Source organism: Nicotiana tabacum, chromosome 6 (assembly GCF_000715075.1).
Source record: "Nicotiana tabacum cultivar K326 chromosome 6, ASM71507v2, whole genome shotgun sequence".
Classification (NCBI taxonomy): Eukaryota; Viridiplantae; Streptophyta; class Magnoliopsida; order Solanales; family Solanaceae; genus Nicotiana; species Nicotiana tabacum.
This window is the reverse complement of record NC_134085.1, coordinates 211,424,929-211,449,170: the sequence shown is the minus strand read 5'-3', so window position 1 is coordinate 211,449,170 and position 24,242 is coordinate 211,424,929. Positions and strand designations below refer to the sequence as shown.

Below are 24,242 nucleotides of genomic sequence, written 5' to 3'. Positions count from 1 at the left end.
GAAATAGAGATAACAAAGCGAAAATCCAACCCGACACAACCCTAATCGGGGTGTCACAAGTCATGAGCAACTAAGGTTCCTAATACGAGTCTACTAAATACAATATCTGGTACAACTATTTGAAGAACATAAAAGTAATAAGATAAGGGAGACACGGGGGTTGCGGACGCTAACAACTACCTCGTAGTCTTCGAAACACCGCCTGGATTGGAGTGATCAACAGTTAGGAGCGGAACCTACTACGCCTGAATCTGCACACAAGGATGCAGGGAGTAAAGTGAGTACTCCAACTCAGTGAGTAATAAATAAAAATAATGGCTGAAAACAAGAAAACACGTGAAAACACAAAGCAATCTATACCGAAGCAGTAAAATCACTTAAACAGTAAATCAGTGAAATCTCAAGTAAATTTCCTTTCTCAACCAATAAAACAAGTAATTTGGCAGGTAATTAACAAATAGAAATCCGCCCCTCGGGCAACAACTCAGAACAGTACCAGCCCCTCGGGCTCACTCTCAGAACAATATCAGCCCCTCGGGCTCACTCTCAGAACAATATCAACCCCTCGGGCTCACTCTCAGATCACAATGGGTAGCCGCACTTACTGGGGGTGTACAGACTCCGGAGGGGTCCCTTACGGCCCAAGCGCAATATCAAGCCATCTCGTGGCATCAACTCTCGGCTCTCGGCCTCACATCACTCAAGCCACCTCGTGGCGTATAAATGTATCTCAGGCCCTCAGCCTCATATCACTCAGTGTATCCTCACATATGGTCCTCGGCTGCACTCAGTCCAAAAATCATCACAAGCCCCTCGGGCATTAGCAAAACAGTAGTTCTCAGCCCAAAACATCATTTAGAAATATCATTTATATCTCAAAACTGAGTAAAAGTGGCTGAGTTGTAAAACAATAGAAAATAACAGGACTGAGTTCAAGTAATAAGTCAAAACAGTGAGGAAATAGTGATAAAAATCCCCGAAAGGTTCAAATAGTTGGCACGAAGCCCAAATATGGCAATCAACCCAAATCATGATGATAACAAATAAGTTTCAGTCAAATACGTGGTAAAATCATCAATTGGGACGGACCAAATCACAATCCCTAATAGTAAACGACCCACGCTCATCACCAGTGCGTGTCTCACCTTAATATAGCACTACGATGTGCAATCCGGGGTTTCAAACCCTCAGGGCATCATTTACAATCATTACTCACCTCGAACCGGCTAAGCCTCTAGCTCGCGACGCCTTTGCCCCTCGGATAGGCCTCCACGCGCGTCGAATCTATCCAAAAATCAGAACAAAAACGTCACAATATGCTAAGGGAACAACGCCCAAGCGAAAACAATCGAAAAATATCAAAATTCCGAAATTAGCAAAACCCGAACCCTGGGCCCACTTCTCGAAACTCAGAAATTTTTGCATCATTAGATTCCTTATCACCCCACGAGTGCATACATATCAAAAGTCCTCAAATCCGACCTCAAATGGTCCTTCAAATCCTCAATTCAAAACCCCAAAATCCCAAACCCTAGTCCTTCCATTTTTAGCTTAAATTCCATGATTTTCTAGGTAGATTTCACAATAGAATCGAGTTTTTGGTCCGAAATTCTTACCTCCAAACATTTCTCCTTGAATCCCTCTTCGATTTCCTTCAAAAAGCTCTCAAAAAGACCAACTATGGAGTAAATGAGCTTCAAAATCGCGGATGAAATGAATTAAAACATTCTGCCCAGGGGTTTTCGCATCTGCGACCCCACCATCGCTTCTGCAGTACCGCATTTGCGGTCTAGCATCCGCTTTTATGGAAATCACTTAAAGGACCAGATTCCGCATCTGCGATCCACGAGCCGCATCTACGACTCTGCAGGTGCGGTCCATATGCCGCATTTGCGGTCCCTGACTATTCTTCCCAAATCCGCTTCTGCGGCTCCCCTTCCGCATGTGCGGCACCGCACCTGCGGCCCCCAAACCGCAGGTGCGAAAACACCAGAACCAGCAAAATTTGAAGCTGCATTAAACATCAAACTTCCCCGTTAGCCATCTGAAATCACCCCGAGGCCCCCCTGGACCTCAACCAAAAGCACAAACATAACTCAATACCTTATTCAAACTTGTTCCAATCATCAGAACACCTCAAACAACATCAAATTACCCGAAACACATCAGATTCAAGCCTATTTTTTGAGAAATCTTTCGAAATACGTTTTTGATAAAAAACCCAACCAAACCACGTCCGAATGACCTGAAATTTTGCACAAACATCCCAAATGACACAACGAAGCTACTGCAACTCTCGGAATTCTATTCAGACCCTTATATCAAAATCTCACCAATCAACCGGAAATCGCCAAAATATCAGTTTCGCCAATTCAAGCCTAATTCTACTCCGGACCTCCAAAACCAATTCTGATCATGCTTCTAAGCCATAAATCACCTCCCAAAGTTAACCGAACAATCAAAACTCACATCCGAGCTCTCTAACACATAAGTCAACATCCGGTTGGCTTTTACAACTTAAACCTTCTTAAAAGAGACTAAGTGTCTCATTTCTTACCAAATTCTCTCCGAACTCAATCTAATCAACTTGATCACATAAAACGTGGATAACGAAGCATAAAAAGCAGAAATGGGGAAAACGGAGCGGTAACTCATGAGACGCCTTGTCGGATCGTCACATCTCCCCAACTTAAACAAACGTTCGTCCTCGAACGAGTCAAGAAATATACCTAAAGCCTCGAATAGGTGAGGATATCTGCTCTGCACATCCCGCTCGGTTTCCCAGGTAGCCTCCTCCACGGGCCGACCTCTCATGCACTTTCACTGAAGCTATATCCTTTTACCTCAACTTCCGAACTTGACGACCCAAAATGGCTACTGGCTCCACATCAAAGGTCAAATCATCATCCAACTGAATCGTACTTAAATCCAAAACATGAGATGGATCTCCAATATACTTCCGGAGTATAGAAACATGAAATACTGGATGCACACTCGACAAGCTGGGTGGCAAATCAATCTCATAAGCCACTCCCCAATCCTCCGAAGCACCTCAAAAGGCCCAATGAACCGAGGACTCAATTTCCCTTTCTTCCCAAATCTCATAACATCCTTCATAGGTGAAACCCTCAGCAGAACCTTCTCGCCAACCATGTAGGACACATCTCGAACCTTCCTATCAGTATAACTCTTTTGCCTCGACTGCGCTATACGAATCCTCTCCTGAATTCCCCAAAGCATCCTGTACCAAATCAGCCCCCAATAGCCTAGCCTCTCCGGGCTCGAACCAACCAACTGGAGATCTACACCGCCTCCCATACAAAGCCTCATATGGAGCCATCTGAATACTCGACTAGTAACTGTTGTTGTAGGCAAACTCTGCAAGCAGTAGAAACTCATCCCATGAACCTCCGAAATCAATAACACAAGCATGCAACATGTCCTCCAATATCTGAATAGTACGCTCGGACTGCCCGTCCGTCTGAGGATGAAAAGTTGTGCTCAACTCCACCTGAGTACCCAACTCTCTCTGCACGGCTCTCCAAAATTGCGAAGTAAACTGAGTACCTCTGTCTGAAATGATGGAAACTGGGACACCATGCAAACGAACAATCTCTCGGATATAGATCTCTGCCAACCGCTCTGAAGAATAGGTAGTACACACAGGAATAAAGTGCGCGGACTTAGTCAGCCGATCCACAATCACCCAAATAGCATCGAACTTCTTTAAAGTCCGTGTAAGTCCAACAACAAAGTCCATAGTGATCCTCTCCCACTTCCACTCAGGAATAACCATCTATTGAAACAAGCCACCCGGTCTCTGATGCTCATATTTAACCTGCTGACAATTGAGACACCGAGCTACAAATCCCACAATGTCTTTCTTCATTCTTCTCTACCAATAGTGCTACTTCAAATCCTGATACATCTTCGCGGCACCCAGATGGATGGAATACCGCGAGCTATGGACCTCCTCCAGAATCAACTCCCGAAGCCCATCCACATTGGGCACACAAATCCGGCCCTACATCCTCAACAGCCCATCATCACCAATGGTCACATATCTAGCATCATCATACTGAACTCTGTCCTTAAGGACAAGCAAATGCGGATCATCATACTGGCGCTCTCTGATGCGATCATACAAGTAAGACCGAGAAACCACACAAGCCAAAACCCGACTGGGCTCCGAAATATCTAACCTTACAAACCGATTGGCCAAGTCCTGAACATCAACTACAAGGGGTCTCTTCCCAACTGGAATATATGCCAAACTCCCCATACTCACTGCCTTTCGGCTCAAAGCATCGGCCACCACATTGGCCTTTCCTAGTTGGTACAATATAGTGATGTTATAATCTTTAAGCAACTCCAACCATCTCCGCTGCCTCAAATTAAGATCCTTTTGCTTGAACAAATGCTGAAGACTACGATGATCAGTGAACACCTCACAAGATACGTCATACAAGTAGTGCCTCCAAATCTTCAATGCATGAACTATGGCAGCCAACTCCAAATCGTGAACGGGGTAGTTCTTCTCATGGGGCTTCAGCTGACGAGAAGCATAAGCAATAACTCTACCCTCCTGCATCAATACACAACCCATCCCAACTCTCGAAGCATTATAATACACGGTATATGAACCTGAAGCTAATGGCAACCAATACTGGAGTTGTGGTCAAAGCTGTCTTGAGCTTCTGAAAGCTCTCCTCACACTCGTTCGACCATATAAATGAAACACCCTTCTGAGTCAACTTGGTCATGGGCGATGCGATAGATGAGAATCCCTAAACAAACCGGTGATAATAGCCTACCAAACCAAGAAAGCTGCGAATCTCTATGGCTGAGGAAGGTCTGTGCCAACTCTGAATCGCCTCTATCTTCTTTGGATCAACCTGAATACCCTCTGGACACCACGTGCCCTAAGAAAGCCACTGAACTGAGCCAAAACTCACACTTGGAGAATTTTGCATAAAGTTTTTCCTCCCTCAATCTCTAAATACAACTCTCAAATGCTCTGCGTGCTCCTCCTGACTACGCGAGTAAACCAGAATATCATCAATGAATACTATAACGAATGAATCAAGGTAAGGCCGGAACACGCTGTTCATCAAATGCATGAACGCTACTGGGAATTGGTTAGCCCGAAAGACATAACAAGGAACTCATAATGACCATATCTGGTCCTGAAGGCTATCTTAATAATATCTGAATCCTTGATCTTCAACTGGTGATAACCCGAATGGAGATCAATCTTGGAGAACACTCTCGCTCCTTGAAGTTGGTCAAACAAAGCATCAATGCGAGGCAAATGGTACTTGTTCTTAATTGTTACCTTGTTTAATTGCATATAATCAATGCACATTCTCATGGTGCCATCCTTCTTCTTCACAAACAGAACTGGCGCACCCCAAGGCGACACACTAGGTCGAATGAACCCCTTATCTAGGAGTTCCTGAAGTTGTTCTTTCAATTCCTTCAACTCCGCTGGTGCCATACGATACAACAAAATAGAAATGGGTTGAGTGTCCGGCACCAGGTCAATACCAAAATCAATATCCCTGTACAAAGGCATGCCTGGCAGGTCTGCAGGAAACACATCGGGAAAATCCCTCACAATTGGGACAGAATCAATCTTGGGAGTCTCAGCTCCGACATCCCTCACATACGCTAGATATGAAAGGCAACCCTTCCCAACCATACGCTAGGCCTTCAAGAAAGAGATCAGTCTACTAGGGACATAATCAGTCACACCACGCCACTCGATCTGCGGTACACCCGGCATAGCCAAAGTAACTGTCTTAGCATGACAGTCCAGAATAGCACGACACGGAGATAACCAATCCATGCCCAAAATGACAACAAAATCCACCATGCTCAATAGCAATAGATCCACTCGGGTCTCCAGACCCCCAATAGTCACAATACATGACCGGTACACACGGTCTACAACAACAGTATCGCCCACCGGGGTAGATATATGAACAAGTAAAGCAAGAAACTCCCAGAGCGTACCCAAATAATGAGCAAAATACGAGGACACATAATAAAAGGTGGAACCGGGATCAAATAATATAGAGGCATCTTTGTGGCAGGCTGAAAAAATACCTGTAATGATAGCATCTGAAGCAATGGCATCTGGCATGCTTGAAATAATATAATAATGAGCTTGGCCAGCGCCTAATCGTCCTCTCCGTCTGGGGCGACCCCTGGCTGCCTGACCTCCACCCCTAGCTGGCTAGGCGGGTGGTGAAGTAACTGGAGCAAAAATCGAGGGCTGACCCCTCTGCTGGGACGAACTAGCAACACGACGAGGAAACTGACTCCACACTCAAAACAACTCCCAGGTGCTGGAGAAGGGGACTGAAGGGAACCCCTCACACCGGAGTGACTAGCTGATGCACTCGGCATAGAAGAACCCTGAGCTGACGGGGCACGAGATGAACTCTGGGTTGGAAGGGCACTAAATGATAACTGGCCCTGCTGAGTACCGTGATAACCATGACCCGAAGATGCCCCATGATAACCTTGGACGGGCTGACTGAGTAGGCCTGAAAGAACGATATCTACCATGCTGGAACTGGCCCCTCGAAGGAGCACCACTATAACTGCCTGATCCTCGAGGCCTCTTGGCCTTCCTCTCCTCTCGCTCTTGACGGCGAACAGTCTCAATCTCGCGAGCGATATCAACAACCTCCTAGAAGGTAGCACCCATCACTCTCTCTGGTCATAAGAATACGGAGATGATAATTAAGATCATCAACAAATCTCCTGATCCTCTCACGATCTGTCGGAACCATCCAGACGGCATGATGAGCCAAATCAGAAAACCTCGACGCATACTGTGACACAGTCATATCCCCCTGTGGCAACCACTCAAACTGTCTATGCAGCTCCTTTTACGGGACTACGGTACATACTTCTCCAAGAAGAGAGTGGAGAACTGCTGCCAAGTAAGGGGCGCTGCACCAGTCGGCCTACACCTCTCACACGCCTCCCACCAAATGAAGGCGGCCCCAGAAAACTGAAAGGTGGTAAATGCCACGCCACTAGACTCGAGAATCTCTACGGTACGGAGCATCCACTGACACTTATCTAGAAAACCCTAGGCATCCTCGCCCTCAGCACCACTGAATGACGGAAACTGGAGTTTACCAAACCTCTCAAGACGACGTTGCTCATCATCCAGCATAACTGGTACAATGAACTCCTGAGCTGGTGCAACCGGCTAGGCTGGAGGTGCCCCCGGCGTCTGTAGTCCCTACACTACCTGCTCAGGTGTGCAAGCAGCGGGGGTTTGATTGCCTCCCCCGGCCTGTGAAGTAGTTGTTACTGTAGTGGCTGAAACTGCTTGAGCCAGGCCGGTGCAAACTGATAAGATTTGTGCAAAGGCCTCCTGAAGACCCGGAACCACGATAGGCACAACTGGTGCCTAAACTGGTGCTGTTGGAACATCCATAGCTGGAGCGTGATCTTGAGCTGGGGCAGCTGGTGGATCAACAGGTGCTGCCCTCGCTGCTCTGCCTCTGCCATGACCACGACCGCGTCCACGGCCTCTGGTGGCCTCAACGAGTGGCACTGGTGGTCATCCACCTCGTCCGTAGCTCGCGTTCTCACCATCTGTGAGAGAATAGGATAATAGAAGTTTAGTTCTCGGATCAACAAGTTTGCATGACAAGAATTCAAGAATATGAAGTTTTTCCTAAGAGGTTCTGCAACCTCTCGAGGATAAATACAGACGTCTCTGTACCGATCCGCGAGACTCTACTAAACCTGCTCATGACTCGTGAGACCTATGTAACCTAGGCTGTGATACCAACTTGTCACGACCCTAACCCCGAACCCGGTCGTGATGGCGCCTCTCGTGAAGACAAGGCCAGCCAGTCTAACCCAATTCGTCCTTTTAAGTAGTTAAATAGCATAAGAATAATTCAAACATGATCTAATAGCACAATTTGCGGAAATAGAGATAACAAAGCGGAAATCCAACCCGACACAGCCCTAACCGGGGTGTCACAAGTCATGAGCAACTAAAGATCCAAATACGAGTCTACTAAATACAATATCTGGTACAACTGTTTGAATAACATAAAAGTAATAAGATTAGGGAGACACGGGGGCTGCAGACGCCAATAGCTACCTCGTAGTCTCCGAAACACCGCCTGGATTGGAGGGATCAGCACTCAGGAACGGGACCTGCTACGCCTGAATCTGCACACAGGGGTGCAGGGAGTAAAGTGAGTACTCCAACTCAGTGAGTAATAAATATAAATAATGGCTGAAAGCAAGAAAACACGTGAAAACATAAACCAATCTATACCGAAGCAGTAAAATCACTTAAACAGTAAATCAGTGAAATCTCAAGTAAATTTCCTTTCACAACCAGTAAAACAAGTAATTTGGCAGGTAATTAACAAATAGAAATCCGCCCCTCGGGCAACAACTCAGAATAGTACCAGCCCCTCGGGCTCACTCTCAGATCACAATGGGTACCCGCTCTCACTGGAGGTGTACAAACTCCAGAGGGGCCCCTTACGGCCCAAGCGCAATATCAAGCCATCTAGTGGCATCAACTCTCGGCTCTCGGCCTCACATTACTCAAGCCACCTCATGGCGTATAAATGTATTTCAGGCCCTCGGCCTCATATCACTCAGTGTAGCCTCACATCTGGCCCTCGGCCGCACTCAGTCTGAAAATCATCACAAGCCCCTCGGGGATTAGTAAAACATTAGTTTTCAGCCCAAAACATCATTTAGAAATATCATTTAAGTCTCAAAACTGAGTAAAAGTGGTTGAGTTGTAAAACAGTAGAAAACAACAGGACTGAGTTCAAGTAATAAGTCAAAACAATGAGGAAATAGTGATAAAAATCACCGAAGGGTTCAAATAGTTGACACGAAGCCCAAATATGGCGATCAACCCAAATCATGATGATAACAAATAAGTTTCAGTCAAATACGCGGTAAAATCATCAATCGGGACAGACCAAGTCACAATCCCCAATAGTAAATGACCTAACGCTCATCATCAGCGTGTGTCTCACCTCTATATGGCACTACGATGTGCAATCCGGGGTTTCTAGCCCTCAGGACATCATTTATAATCATTACTCACCTCACCGGCTAAACCTCTAGCTCGCGACGCCTTTGCCCCTCGAATCGGCCTCCACGCGCATCGAATCTATCCAAAATCAGAAGGAATACGTCACAATATGCTAAGGGAACAAAGCCCAAGTGAAAGCAATCAAAAAATATCAAAAATCCCGAAATTAGCATAATTTGAGCCCCGTGCCCACTCCTCGAAACTCAGAAATTTTCGCATCATTAGATTCCTTATCACCCCACGAGTGCATACATATCAAAAGTCCTCAAATCTAACCTCAAATGGTCTTTCAAATCTCCAATTCAAAAGCCCAAAATCCCAAGCCCTAGTTCTTCCATTTTTAGCTTAAATTCCATGATTTTCTAGGTAGATTTCACAATAAAATCAAGTTTTTGGTCCGAAATTCTTACCTCCAAACGTTTCTCTTTGAATCCCTCTTCGATTTCCTTCAAAAAGCTCTCAAAAAGACCAACTATGGAGTAAATGAGCTTCAGAATCGCGGATGAAATGAATTAAAACATTCTGCCTAGGGGTTTTCGCATCTGCGACCCCACCACCGCTTCTGCAGTCTAGCATCCGCTTCTGCGGAAATCACTTAAGGGACCAGATTCCGCATCTGCGGTCCACGAGCCGCATCTACGACTCCGCAGGTGCGGTCCATATGCCGCATTTGCGGTCCCTGACTATTCTTCCCAAATCCGCTTCTGCGGCTCCCCTTCCGCATGTGCGGCACCGCACCTGCGGCCCCCAAACCGCAGGTGCAAAAACACCAGAACCAGCAAAATCTGAAGCTGCATTAAACATCAAACTTTCCCGTTAGCCATCCGAAATCGCCCTGATGCCCCCCGGACCTCAACCAAAAGTACAAACATAATTCAATACCTTATCCAAACTTGTTCCAATCATTAGAACACCTCAAACAACATCAAATTACCCGAAACACATCGGATTCAAGCCTAATTTTTGAGAAATCTTCCGAAATACGTTTTCGATCAAAAACCCAACCAAACCACGTCCGAATGACCTGAAATTTTGCACACACGTCCCAAATGACACAATGAATCTACTGCAACTCTCGTAATTCCATTCCAACCCTTATATCAAAATCTCACCAATCAACCGGAAATTGCCAAAATATCAGTTTCGCCAATTCAAGCCTAATTCTACTCCAGACCTCCAAAACCAATTCTGATCACGCTCCTAAGCCATAAATCACCTCCCGAAGCTAACCGAACCATAGAAACTCACATCCGAGCTCTTTAACACATAAGTCAACATCCGGTTGATTTTTCCAACTTAAACCTTCTTAAAAGAGACTACGTGTCTCATTTCTTACCAAATCCTCTCTGAACTCAATCTAATCAATCCGATCACATAAAACGCGGATAACGAAGCATAAAGAAGCAGAAATGAGAAAAACGGAGCGATAACTCATGAGACGACTGGCCGGGTCGTCACACTCACCTTAAGGAAAATAGTCCTAATTCAATTTTAATTCACTAAAAACTTCATATTCTAAAAGGAAAATATTAAATATAGGTGGAAAAATATTAGAATGTAAATTAATCTTTTTAAACCAACATATTAAAAATACTAGACATTAACTATAAGATTAAGTGTCTTTTAAAAGCTTAAAATTAGAATTTATTTTTGATATCACCAACTACTTATTTTACTTAAATTTACTTTGTATAATTTATCTCATACTATAATCTTTGAAAATTACACCTCAATAATTTCAACAAGTAACTATAAAAACATAAGAGAGAGAGGTGTTTGGTTGTTGGCAATAGTAAAAAAAAAAACACGAATAGCTTTGTTAATACAATATCCAAACTTAAATATCAGATTGATTTTTTAGGCTTGAAAAATATAATTTTAAATAAAATTATAACTATAGTCAAATATTTAAAACTTGCAATGAGTTAATATTACTAATTTCAATCAACAAAAATTGAATCGTTTTTTTTAATAAGAATAAATATTAATGTTTTTAATAAACAAATTAAAAAAAAATCCCATTCAATTTCTTTCCAAATCATCATATAAGTAAACCCTTTTTCGACAAGACTTTTAGATACAAAAATTAGATTTATTTTTATAGGAATAGCATTTGTGGTGGAAAAAATAAAAAATAATGCAAATTCGATTATAATATAGTAATAAACATTAACTGCAAAATCCTATAAAACTCTTGAATAAATTCATACATATAATTTCATATATGGAAAATTAAAATAAAAAAAAAGAGTAGATTAATTAAAATGTAGCGGTTGAATTTACTTTCTGTAATAGTAATTTATTTTTTTAATCAGTTGGAAATAGTTCCTATAGTATTTCTTATATATTAAAGAAATAGAACAAATTGCATTTTGCTCGAGAACAAAAAAAAGACGTTTTGTGTCAATTGAATGAGATGGTTAAGAACTTATATGGGGCAAAGTTTTATTTTCCTTGACCTACCTAAATAAGATCAATAATTATCACTTTTAGAAACTTACAATTTTGAACTTTAACTTTATTTTATAACTCAACCATAATAATATAACATTTATGTAATTCTTTGAAATATTAGTTATTGATACTCTAAGAATAGTCTTGTATTAATGAGACCGCCTCGCTCCAGGTAAATCCGCCCCTGTGTATAGAATATAAGATAATAATACATATATAACCATTCCACTAGTGGTTTACCGAATTCTTTAAATGTGATATTTTAATCCAGATTCTTTTCAGTTAGTAGGATTTATTATTTTACAAAAAAGCAAAAAGGGAACAAAAGAAAAGATTAGTTTTATAGATTACAGTGACATGGGATGAAAATTCAAGAAGAAAGATTGGGATAATCGGATATGGGGTCCGCATCGACCCGATTATCATTCGGATTAACATAATCATCACCTTGAATCTGATCAAGCACAAGGACTAATCCCATGGCGAAAGCACCATCAAAACCAGGCTTAACTGATAAAGAGAAAACGTCCTTCCCAAGCACTACATTGGCACAAGTATCCACTTTGCGTCTAATCTCAGCCACTGATACTTTATCGGCGTTGAAAAACGTGCAGTTCCTCTGCGCAAATGACCCTTCGATCTGATACTCTTCCATTGGATTGCTGTATACCTCCACCGTCACGCTCGATCTTCCGATAATTGAGGATCTACGCACGCTGAATATTGGCTTTTGTCCCTCTTCTCTTTCCCCTAAGAATCCTTCCCACCTGTTATGTAGACTCGGCCTCTGTTCCAAAGAATCAAAACTGAATCAACTCGTACATTGAAAACTGAATGAATATCGCAATTATATGATAACAACAAGGTCAAAATTAGAAATTGAAAGTTAGGGATTTTGACTATTGATGAGTACCTTACGTCGAACAGTGAGAAGGCATCTACCAGTGGCGTCCATTAGAACGAGTTCACCCAGGTCACGAGAGTCCGGTCCATACGTATCGACTCGGAAAACAAGCTCGCCTTTGCAATCGTAGGCAGTGAAGCCATCGCCAGTGAAGAAAAGGGAAGTCTTGAGAACTGTGAGATTCGTCTCTTCACTATAAAGGTATGCATCTTCAACAACAGCTTTACCATTCATTCTCTGGTTCAAATTGCTTGTCGTTTGGATTAAAATCTGAATTCGCAAAAAGCTTTACTATTCTTAACAATTAAAGTTAACCTTTTGGCAAGAAATTAGATATTTATGAACTGAAGATTCCAAAGGAAGGCCTGAGAAGAGGTACAAAATTCGCTAAAGCATGTGGTGTGTATTTATTAGTAAGTGGTCCTATATACGATCTACAGAATTATTTATTAAAGTATTGTACTTAGCAAATAGAGTTATTTAATAATGAAGGAGCGTGAAAGAATCTGACTAGGATGCCTCAAACTTCCAGTTTATAGTACGTGTATCAATATTTAAATTCATGCTCACTCGATTAAAATAGCAAACTTATCTTTTATATTTTTTAGCTCGTGTATGCATGGAACCAACTATATGTTGTGGAGATCACAAATCAATAATAATGGTATAAAATTCAAAGCTAATATTATCAGAAGATATTTACAAGCACTCGTCTAATACATCAGAGGATAACGGAGGAATCCTATCTAATTAATTAATATGCAAATAGTCCCGTCTAATTTAATTACATATTCTAGAAGACAAGAAAAAAATACAATATGCTGGGGCCGGATAACTTTTTTTTAATACCAACTTCCTATAGCTCCCACTAGTAGGGAGATCTTAATACATAAAGTTTGAAAAAAAAATTCAGATGAAACTTCAACCTTAAGACCAAGAACAATATATACATGACATGATTTTAATTCATACTTCTTGCATTTAATTTTAAGAAATGACATCTTAACTTTGAACAAAAGTTATTCGACTAATGTGCAAAAAATTATACTATCAGTGCATATATACAGTTAGATATCTCTATCACAGCATCTCTATATAATAACAATTCACTAAGCAAGCCAAATTTTTTCGAATTGATTTATGTTATATTATAATATATGTTTTTTATAAAACACCCCAACCAAATAATATCAGAACAAATAAGACTATTATAGAGAGGTTTGACCGTAAATTAAAGGAACGGAGGAGAGTGAAAAAGTCTAAACAAGCAAGGACCTTGCTGCAAGGTTGGTGCAGCTTGGTGTATGGGGCAGAACAAGTCGTTGGCAAAGTCAGACGAGGAGCCTAATTCAAAAACATTATGGAAAGTAATATACCTACTTAAGGAAATAATGCCTGTTTGCTGAAGAATGTCCATGCACAGATCACAGATCACAGATGCCCTCAATCTATTTACTCGGCGTCTATCTAAACTTACTATATAAGGAAAAGACTCTACCACCATGTAACGATATCTAAGAGATTAAAAAAAAGATATAGTGGATATTTTTTTTAAAAAAAAATATAGTGGATAATGTAATTTACTAAACCCATTTTAAGAAACAGACATCTGTCAAACGACATATGCATGGTCAAATGTAAATGGAAATTAAAAGATCTTGCAAAAGTATCTATGTTTGGATTGATCTGCACTTTCTAAATATGGTGCTTTTAAGAACTCCATTCTTGTTTTATTAATTGGTAGCCGAGAAAGAGACCCATTGCAGCATTGCAGGTGTCACATTTTATAGGAATTGTACAAATCAATGCGTTTTTGTAACTGAGAGAGAGTCGGCCAATTAACTGTCTTGGTTTTTTGTGGCCTCTACTTTCCCTTTAGGTTAAGGGACTGGGTTCCATGCTTTTTAAACGTCTTTGCAGCATTTTTTTATTTGAAAAGTAAATTAAGTTAATCTCAGTTGAGTTAATATTACAGAGGTAATTATGAGCTATGCATTGGCGAAGTAAGAATTTTTTACATATGTTTCTTGGTTGAATTTGGCAAATGTGTGCCAACTGATATAGCATCGATTTGTCTAAAAAATTAGTCTCAATTAACTACGGTGGCTTTTGTTTAGAATTTGCAACAATTGAGTATACAAATTCAGTCTTTGATTCTCTAGAAGAAAAAAAAAACAAAAAATGTTTGTTTGAGCTGTTTTTGCTAAAAATTATTACTGAATTTTTTTTAAAAAAAGTTTCAAACTGATGAATAATTCAAGAACTCAAAAATCAAATACCACTCTTATATCCTAGAGTTACAAAAATTCACCAATTATGACATTAATAGTGTTCCTAAGTCCTAACTTGACTTGGAATACATGCTATGTATGGTGGCTGCGATAAATCTCAATGTTCAAATTTCAACTGTAACAATTTCTAGATGGCAGACTTTTTCTTCTTTGCATTTATGGTACCTTTTTTTCAAGATCAACCGACTTATAAGTTAAAAAAAATTTAAGACAATAATATGTGGTTGTAGCTGAGAAGGCAAATTCAAAAGTGTGGAGAGCTAATATGCGCGTTGCCAATTGACCCTGGATCTCGGAATTTTGGGTGTGTTTCTCATTTTGCTTTGAAAATTGGTAAAGTTTTGTAATTGTGGTTGGAGACGTTGACATTTCAACAAGTACACACGTCGGTTATATACCATTTAATCCATGCATTATGTCTATCATTATCGTTAATTAAAAGTAGCTTTTAAGTACCTACTTTTGAACTGTAAAGTTTTATTAAAATTCAATATCCATTAATATATTGGAAAATTCATATCGTTCCTTTAATAATAGAGAGCCGCTTTTTTTAAAGTCATAATGAAAGCTCATACGCAGAATGTGCGCGGAAAGTAATTAAAAAAATCGGCACATGCTTTATTGCCACTTTAAATTCACAGATATGGGATGAGATATTTGTAATGTTTTCGTGGTTAGTAATTTGCTACAATGAAAGTGAAGGAAAAGTTTTATAAGCTTTACAAGAAAAATTAAAGTAAGGATTGCTAGAACATCAATTCAGCATATGGCCAAAAAGTGTTTTTCTTCTTCAGCTACCACATTTTGCAATCATGCATGGTCTTTCTTGTTGGGGTAAAAACTTTCTTAAGTAAAGCAAATTTTAATCCATATTAACCCGACGAAACAAGAATTTAGTGAATCTTATTAAGTTTCTAACCCTTCCAAATACTAGACCTAATATCAAATGAAAGAACGGCATTAATGACTAAGTTTGAACATTAGATGGCCATACTCATTTGCCAACAATAATACTCTTAATTAGGTCTTCTATTGGTCCTCTACGCTTAGGTTGAGCAATGGAATTGTACGCTTTAAGGCCTATTATGGAAATGACACAACGGAAAAAACTCAGTTCAACCATGGAATTTTCAGCGATGGTCCTTGTTATATCAGTTGTTTAGTAAATAATCTATCTTTTTATCTTTCTCGCGACTGATAAATTCTTTAGACTACTGTCTAAAGATATATTTTTTGAGCAACTGAAAATTATATGAGAAAAATTAGACTTGGTCTAACATTTTCGGGGAAGTACACGGTTAGCCAGTAATAAGATATGTATTTACTTTTAAGCCACTATTTAAAATGTTTTTAGCTACTGCCTTAATAAACTTTTACCCGCCCGGTCGAAAATACCCCTGCTCATAAAGTTCAGGACCAAGTGTCCTTAACTTATGAGCTTGTTACTGTAAGTTCAGGACTAGCTGTCCTTAATTTATGAGTTTGTAAGTCTAAGTTTCGGACTACTTGTCCTTAACTTTTGAACTTGTAACTCTAAGTTCAGGACTACATGTCTTTAACTTTTGAACTGGAACTCGAAGTTCAGGACTATCTGTCCTTAATTTATGAGCTTATAAGTCTATGTTAAGGACTACCTGTCCTTAGTTTTTGAGCTTGTAACTCTAAATTTAGGATTACATGTCCTTAACTTTTGAACTTGTAACTCTAAGTTCAGGACTACCTGTGAGTTCAGTATAAATACATTCCTCCAACCTCTACAACTACGTGGTAACGGAAACACCAAACTGAGAGAACGGTAGGCGATTCAAATCCACTTGATAATGTGTAGATCTTCCCTATTGGAAACAAGTGATATCCATGTACACAAAGTCGTGGTACTTGATATACATTTGAGCAACATCCTTGCTAATACCAAAGCGAAACATCTTGCTTAGGCATGTTATCCTGTGTGATCCCAGAAAGAGCTTCAGTGTAATCAGTGGACTGTAAATTGAATGGATAGTGACGGAAGAAAGAAAGAAAGTGTAACACCGTCTTTTCATATTAATTTTAATAGAATACCATTTTAAAAAGTGGCAATCCGTGCAATTTTTACAACATTTTCCGGAAGAGATAATTTTTCAAGAGCTATATTTGCATAAAATTTTAAACTATGTTCAAAATTTAAACAGTAGGATAAAATCAGCCTCTTCAGCCTTGACCTTAAGGCCCAGTCACTAAGATAGCGGTAAACCTACAATACTTTCCATGCAAATTTTAAGGTCCAAAGATAATCTAATATCTCCAGTAAGCATCATACTTTCACCTCATTCTAGTATCTTTTTCTTTTTATTTATAAAGATTCTCAAACATGTATGATGCTAAACTGAAAAACAAGATATAGTTTTAGGCACACAGGCTTTGCTCAGGATACTGGTCTGGGCACAGCCTTTCCTGGCTTTGGCACATGGCAAGCCGTAAACGTTGTTGGATTTCGCCCGACCCAAACTTTTGTTTTATCCATAGGCCAAGCCCAGGCTTAAAAAACCAAGACTCTACTATGGGAAAAATTCAAAAATAGTTAGATTTACAAGTGGTTATTTAAAAATAGCCACAGTTTTAAAAGTAATTAAAATTTAGTCACTTTTATATAAAAATAAATTTGAACGAAAATACTTTTCAAAATCCGAAAAATACTCCAATATAATATATTGGACTTCCAGTATAATATACCGGTCCAGCATAATATGCTAGAAATTCACACAAAGGTGCTCCAATATCCAGTATATTATGCTGGAACTTTCTGCGTGTTGGAGTTCCAGCATAATATGCTGGAAGTTTATACACATATGCACCGATCTCCAGTATATTATGTTGGGACTTTTCGTATTGCATTAAAATAGTGGCTATTTTTCAATAACTTTGCAAACGCTAGCAATTTTTGAATGACCTATACGAAAACTAGCTATCACTTGCTATTTTTACCTTTACAATCATCGAGTATTGAATTTTTTTTCAAAGAATTTAAGTTTTATGTATTTATGATGTAAAATAATTTACTTAAATAATTCTTATTTTTATTCTCTTGTCTATGATTGTAAGACACCAATGATGGATTTTCAACTTGTGTCTGTTTCTTTAGTTAGAAATTTAGCGAATCAAGTTGCTCAAGCTTTAGCTTGGGTGACTGTTTCTACAATCTTTTATTTCAAAAAATTCCATGGCCGTCCTATTTGGTCGCCCACATTTAATTTATACCTACTTTTAAAAAAGTTTTAACTTAGTACCCATTTTTTAAACAACTTCAGGCCTCCTCCTCCTCCTCCTCCTCCTTCTTCTTCGGGTGACAATGATTTTATATGATGTTTGTGAGCATATTTCAAGGTAGTTTATAATGTTTTACAGTGGTGAGTTGTTATGACGCTTTATTTTTACTATTACTTAGGGTTTCTTCTTCTTCTTTTTCTTAATTGCAAAATGGGTTCATTAGATTTATTGTTATTTTGACAAACTGATGATTGAGGTGTGTTCCTATTGATATTTGGAGTCTATGTTTCAAATTTGAGCTCATTTGGAGTAGATTTAGGTATTAAATCGTATATTTGATTGTTATAATTCGAAGAATAAATTTATGTTTCTGGACAATTTGCACTTCAGGCCTATTTGGCCTTAAGTGCATGAAAACGTTGGTTGCACTTTAGACCTTTTTGTCTTATGTGCATCTGAAGTGCAACTTTTCACTTCACACTTATTGGTCTTAAGTTGAACAAAAAGTTTGTTGCACTTCACACCTTTTGGCCTTAAGTGCATTTCAAGTGTAAATTTTCACTTCAGACTTATTGGCCTTAAGTATAGCTAAACGTTTGTTGCACTTCAAATCTTTTGGTCTTAAGTACATCTGAAATGCAATTTTTCACTTCAGACTTATTGGCCTTAAGTGTAGCAAAACGTTTGTTACACTTTAGACCTTTTGGCCTTAAGTGCATTTGAAGTGTAATTTTTCACTTTAGACTGATTGGCCTTAAGTGCATGAAACCATTGGTTATACGTCAAACCTATTTGTCATGGCCCAAAATCCAACTAGTCGTGATAGCGCCTAACCCAACCCGCTAGGTAAGACAGTTAACAACTATCCAATTTAATGAGATTGATTAAGAGAAGAAATGATATTACAATTGCTTTTATACAAGAATTTTTGAAGGACTGATAGTACAAATTATGAGCTTCTAAGATTTAGAGTTTACAAAGCTAGTGTAAAATTAATACATCATTTGTCTGAATTATACATAAATAGATTTTCTTTTCATAAGTCTAGAGCTACCATGAACAAGAGGCAGCTATAACTGGAGTGCAGGTACGTCTTCAGTGCTAGCTCTCGTAATACACAGCAACTTCAGCATCCAAATTTGCACACAGTGTGCAAAAGTGTAGTATGAATACAACCAACCTCATGTACTCAATAAGTAACAAACATAACTTTAGGTTGAAAGTAGTGATGAGGTGGGATAAGGGTCAGAGTCCAACTCCAATAACAGTAACAGTTCGTAACAATATAATAAAAATGGTATACGAAATAACTCTGAGATATGATGCTTAGTTCATTCGCAGTTACGGAAAATAGGCATGTTTTCAAGTATAACAGTACATTCTAAGTTTTTTAACTTCAGACCCGATAAATTTGAAGTTGATCGTAAATTAGATATGCTTGCAAATATTTCGCAAAGTGGGTATCAGTTCAATTGTGATCCCAAAACCAGGTAAGATGCAAAAGCCCCCTTTTATTTTTTATGTATTCTCTTTTGTTGGGTAATAATTGAGAAGGCACCTTTGAAAAAATGGTGTAAAATAATTTTTTAAAATATGTTACTTAAAAGATAATGCCATATAAGCACTAATTAATAATTTAGAAATAAGTGGTAACTAGGCTAATATAAGCAGTTAAGTGTAAATACTCATAACATTGCTGGTGTATAAGACTTAAATATGTTTCAAAAATATTTATAAGGGGAATCTTGACGTAACTAATAAAGTTGTTACCATGTAACAAGGAGGTCACAGGTTCAAACCGTGGAAACATCCTCTTGCAGAAATACAGAGTAAGGATGCATACAATAATTACTTGTGGTTCAGCTCTTCTCTGGACCCCGCTCATAGCAGAAGCTTGGTGCGTGGAGCTGCCCTTTTCTATTATACCCACCTTTCTATTTTAAAAAACATAAGTTTATTTTTTCTTTTATCGATAATGACATAATTTTATAATCAAACAAATGTTTAAAATTCCAAGTTAAAAGTATTCTTTCGTTTATTTATTGTTTGAATTTCATATCAGTCAAACAAATTTATATAAAATGAAACATAGAAAATAACACTTTCGTTTTAAAGAACATCAAGTATTTATTTTTAAACTTGTTTGCAATAATTTTTTCACATCGAACTAGTCATAGTGACATCACTCTTAGGTTTTTACTTTACGAGGAACTGTAGCTAGTATGCTTTCTGAAGACGATGTTAAGTTAATTCTTTATGATCTTGATAGCCCAATCATATATCAAAAGAATTAATTAGCGCCCCAGCATCGTTAGGACTTTGGACAAATGATACTCCAAAAGGTAGAAATAAAAGAAATACTTGTAAGTTAACAGTTTTCCTTTTTATTTTTATATTTATAGCTCCAGGTTAAGAAAATGAAGATGCAAAATGCATTGTGAGCTGTACCTTTGAGGGTGAAGCTGGATTTGACTCAATTTCCATTTTATATTCACTTCATTTCCAAAAGTTTCTAGGTAAATTTTTGACACTTGACTTTTTTAAATATCAAAGGTCTAGATTAATTTAACTAAACATGTATACCAACAATGACTAAAAAAAAACTTATCATTTAAATCTACCCAAATTTTGTAAGAAATAAGAAAACATCCTTCCCCTACAATTTAACATTACAACTAGAGTCAAAGCACAAAAGTAACCAAGAGTATCGATCAAGAAGTGCGGTAAATCATAAAAATGAAATTCCTACAATTATAAGAAGTCTTTAGAATTAAATTATAATTAGAAGATTAATTGTAAACTATTTGGATTTGAAAATAAGAAGTATTTAGAAGATTAATACGGAGTAATAAATAACTTTTGTAAATCGCTTTGTCATAGAAAATCAATATACTTGTATGTCGACAATCAGTAGCATCTCACAATTATGGCCAATCTAGTACTGATCAGTTCCCCCCCCCCCCCCCCCTTTTTTTTTTGCAAATTAAACTTATGTTAATGCTAAGAGACGTTATTTCAGTTGATTCCTAATTTATGAATATTTGCTTATGAAGAATTGAGAGATTTAAATGGAGTACTATATAGTATTATTTAACCAAGTCTAGGACACATGTTTATATAATAATTAAGTCAAGACCTTTGATACTTAAAAGAATAGGTGTCAAATCCCAAAAAACTACTCCTTCACTTTAATTTAGTGATAGGAACCTCATATTAAATGCAGAATCTTAGACCCTTTTTCGACTGATAATAAGATGGTTGGTAACATCGTTGATATAGACAGATAAAATGTTCTTTACATGCAGAAACACACTCATTTGACTGATGTTTTTGATAAGCGAGCTTTTGTTTAAATGTTTGATAAAGCAAAATATAATTGATTGGATGCTTTTGCTGTTAGTACGTGGAAATAAAAGTGACATTTCCATAAAGGGAAGCACTCAGAGAGTCATTAAAACCGAATCTCCATACTTAAATTCCAGAATCACAATTTTGCAGAATTCATTCAAACTATACCAAAACATTAGTCCTAGTTCCATTAATTCCCCTCCATGTCTCAAAGGTTAAAAAAATACTTAAATCCAGAAAAAAGTTCTCTAAATTTCGCTATCTCATTTTCTTCTGCTTTTGTTTCGTTAACCCACATGTTAACTGGTTGTCAAACTCTAAGAACCAAAACTCAAAAGTTGGATGCAAGAAGATATTGACATCTGCTAGTTGTGCTTTGTTTAGTGCTGGGCTGGGTATCTGACTGCAGCTGCTAGCAGTCTTTGCTGCTCTATCTGTAGCACGAAACTATGATCAGAACTAATTAATGCTAAAGATTCATTATAAGAACTATGATAGGGACTGAGTAGTAGCAATAAATGCATGGTGTACTTTCATCAACGTATAAAATAGTGTAAAATAGTCTATATTTTACTTAACTACTTACCTGGAAAAGTTCATGGAGTTTGTTCTTGAGATAACAGTATTCATGTTCAAGCAACTCTAAAGCTCTCAAACATCTACCAAACGAAAACTTTGGTCAGTATTAATGACAAAATAAAGGTGGTTAATTAAACATTTGTAAGAATTTTTTTTGTACCCTAGTCTATTGTTCTGCTCGGACGCAACGCGAAAGGCAACGCATACATTTCGGACGCGTTTGGCACCAATGCTTGAGCTGCTTCCTATGAACTGATTCAAATGCACTCCCATTTTCTTGTAGTCCGAGAACTCTCTGTCCATCCTATTTTTTTCGCCATATTAAAAAAAGCTAAATTAAGAAAAGATGAAAAAAGGTAAAGTATATAAATTCAGATGTATGTATAACCCAGACCAAAGAGAGAACATTTAAAAAGACTAGAACTTTTTCCTCCTTTTTTCCCACGCTTACCAAAAAGCATGCCCACAATATAGTAAAATCGCTTTTGTGGGTTTATCTCTATCTATTCTTTTTGTTGTGTATCTAAAACGTAGTAAGAAAGAGTCGCACAAATTAAAGCAAACAAAAAGGAAAGACTAAAACTCACAACAACGATCTGAGATTTCGTAAGAGTTTTTCGGACTCTTGAAAATAAATGTTGACAACTTCAGAGACGAAATTAGGAGAGGATTCATCTTGAAGCTGTTGCAGCTGCAAATATTGCTCGTCCAATACTCCCTATATATTTGCGTACGAATAAAATCACATTTAGTACGTACTAAAAACAAAAACAAATAAGAGATCAGAAAATAATGGCAGAAAAGAAAAAGTAGGAAATAATAAAATACCTGGTGGAAGAGTAAGGCGAGCAAGCGATTGATATCAGCTCGCAATCGCTCCATTCCGAGACCAAGCATCCACAAAGGTAGACCCGTTTTGGCTGCTTTATTTGAAACTTTAGTAGTAGTAAATGAGAGACCAAAGGAATAGAGAAGAAAGGGAGAGTGAGAGATTTTAATTTTGTCTCAGGCTTTTTACTAAATGTAGGGGCGAAAGGGAGTTAGTTTGAAGAAGAGTGTGGTGTCGTTTCCTATTCTGGGGGATTAAAAATGGCAGTCACAGAAATTGCAGTCAGTCAGGTGAGAGTGAAGACTTATATAAAAGGGTAGCCATCTGGCGGTGAATTGACCCCACCTATCCATATTGTACCTCCCCCTATACACCTACGTGGAGTGATTTTATTTTGTGTCTTAAACAAGTGATACTGTCCGTGTGAGACCTCTTTTTATCTCACGTATTGGTGAATTCATAAATTATATATTTGGATCCATAAAATTCTAAGACTCATACGGTTATAAGACAAAAAAAAGACCTCACACAACTAATGTCAGTTGTGCGAGACACAAAATAAAAAATGTCACCAACATGGTACGAGTCATAATGGTGCGTGTCTTCTACTCTTCCTTTGTTTTTTTCCTCCCCTCCCATTTTTTTGTTTTTTTTTTTCTAATTGGCGCAAAATATTTTCTTGCAAATTGAGTTAGCAATTTAGCAGTATACTCCCTCAGTTTCAATTTAAAGGCTGAGTAGATTTTTATGGGGAGCAACAAATTGAAATTTAGGTTTTATATGACTAAGTGTTATTTATGCATTTTATCATTATTTAATCAGTATTATATACAGCGTAGATTTTATATGGTTTTGAAATCATATATTTTCATGCCCCCTAATGTACTATCTCATGATGATTAATAATGTTTGATAACTATTTTCTTCACTTGATCAACGCTCTTATTTCTAACTTAATGATTGAAAATATAACAGCTTTGCAACTAGAGTAATATTTTATACGCAATCCATTTCAATTTAGTGGGTGTTTGGACATAAGAATGGTAAAATTCCGAAAAACAAAGTGAAAAAAATTTAAAACTGAAAATGGTATTTGAAAATTAGAGTTGTGTTTGGATATAAATATAATTTTGGGTTATTTTTGAAGTTTTGTGAGTAATCTGAGTGAAAATTTTGAAAAATAGCATTTTGGATTTTTCAAAATTTCGAAAAAAATCCAAAATTCATATAGTCAAAACTAGAAATTTGGAAATTTTATGGCCAATCACTGATTTCGAAAAAAAAGTGATTTTTTTTTTGAAAAAAGTAAAAAAAAATTCTTATATCCAAACGGGCTCTTAGATGATGGTCATTGACTTGCACAAAATTTTAAATAAAAAAGAATTTTTTTACTACAACTAAAAATATTTAATAATATTCAAAGTAATCTTAGGCCTTATTTGTTTGCACTTAATGGAAGTCTGAATCTTAATCATTCAGATATCAGAC

General features: G+C 38.0%; 2 protein-coding genes across 2 annotated transcripts; both read right to left on the bottom strand.

Moving 5' to 3' along the window:
• Nucleotides 1–11,875: 11,875 nt before the first annotated feature.
• LOC107806559 (protein LURP-one-related 12-like) lies at nucleotides 11,876–12,841 on the bottom strand. Its single transcript, XM_016630729.2, has 2 exons — nucleotides 12,471–12,841; nucleotides 11,876–12,344 (listed from the first exon to the last, which is right to left on the bottom strand). Exons 1-2 carry the CDS (start codon nucleotides 12,693–12,695, stop codon nucleotides 11,928–11,930), a joined length of 642 nt encoding a protein of 213 aa, XP_016486215.1. The 5' UTR covers nucleotides 12,696–12,841; the 3' UTR covers nucleotides 11,876–11,927.
• Nucleotides 12,842–21,406: 8,565 nt separating this feature from the next.
• On the bottom strand, nucleotides 21,407–23,015 carry LOC107806560 (pseudo histidine-containing phosphotransfer protein 6-like). Its single transcript, XM_016630730.2, has 5 exons — nucleotides 22,754–23,015; nucleotides 22,513–22,643; nucleotides 22,086–22,229; nucleotides 21,933–22,005; nucleotides 21,407–21,780 (listed from the first exon to the last, which is right to left on the bottom strand). The coding sequence occupies exons 1-5, from the start codon at nucleotides 22,820–22,822 to the stop codon at nucleotides 21,727–21,729; spliced, it is 471 nt and encodes a 156-aa protein (XP_016486216.1). The 5' UTR covers nucleotides 22,823–23,015; the 3' UTR covers nucleotides 21,407–21,726.
• Nucleotides 23,016–24,242: the final 1,227 nt, after the last annotated feature.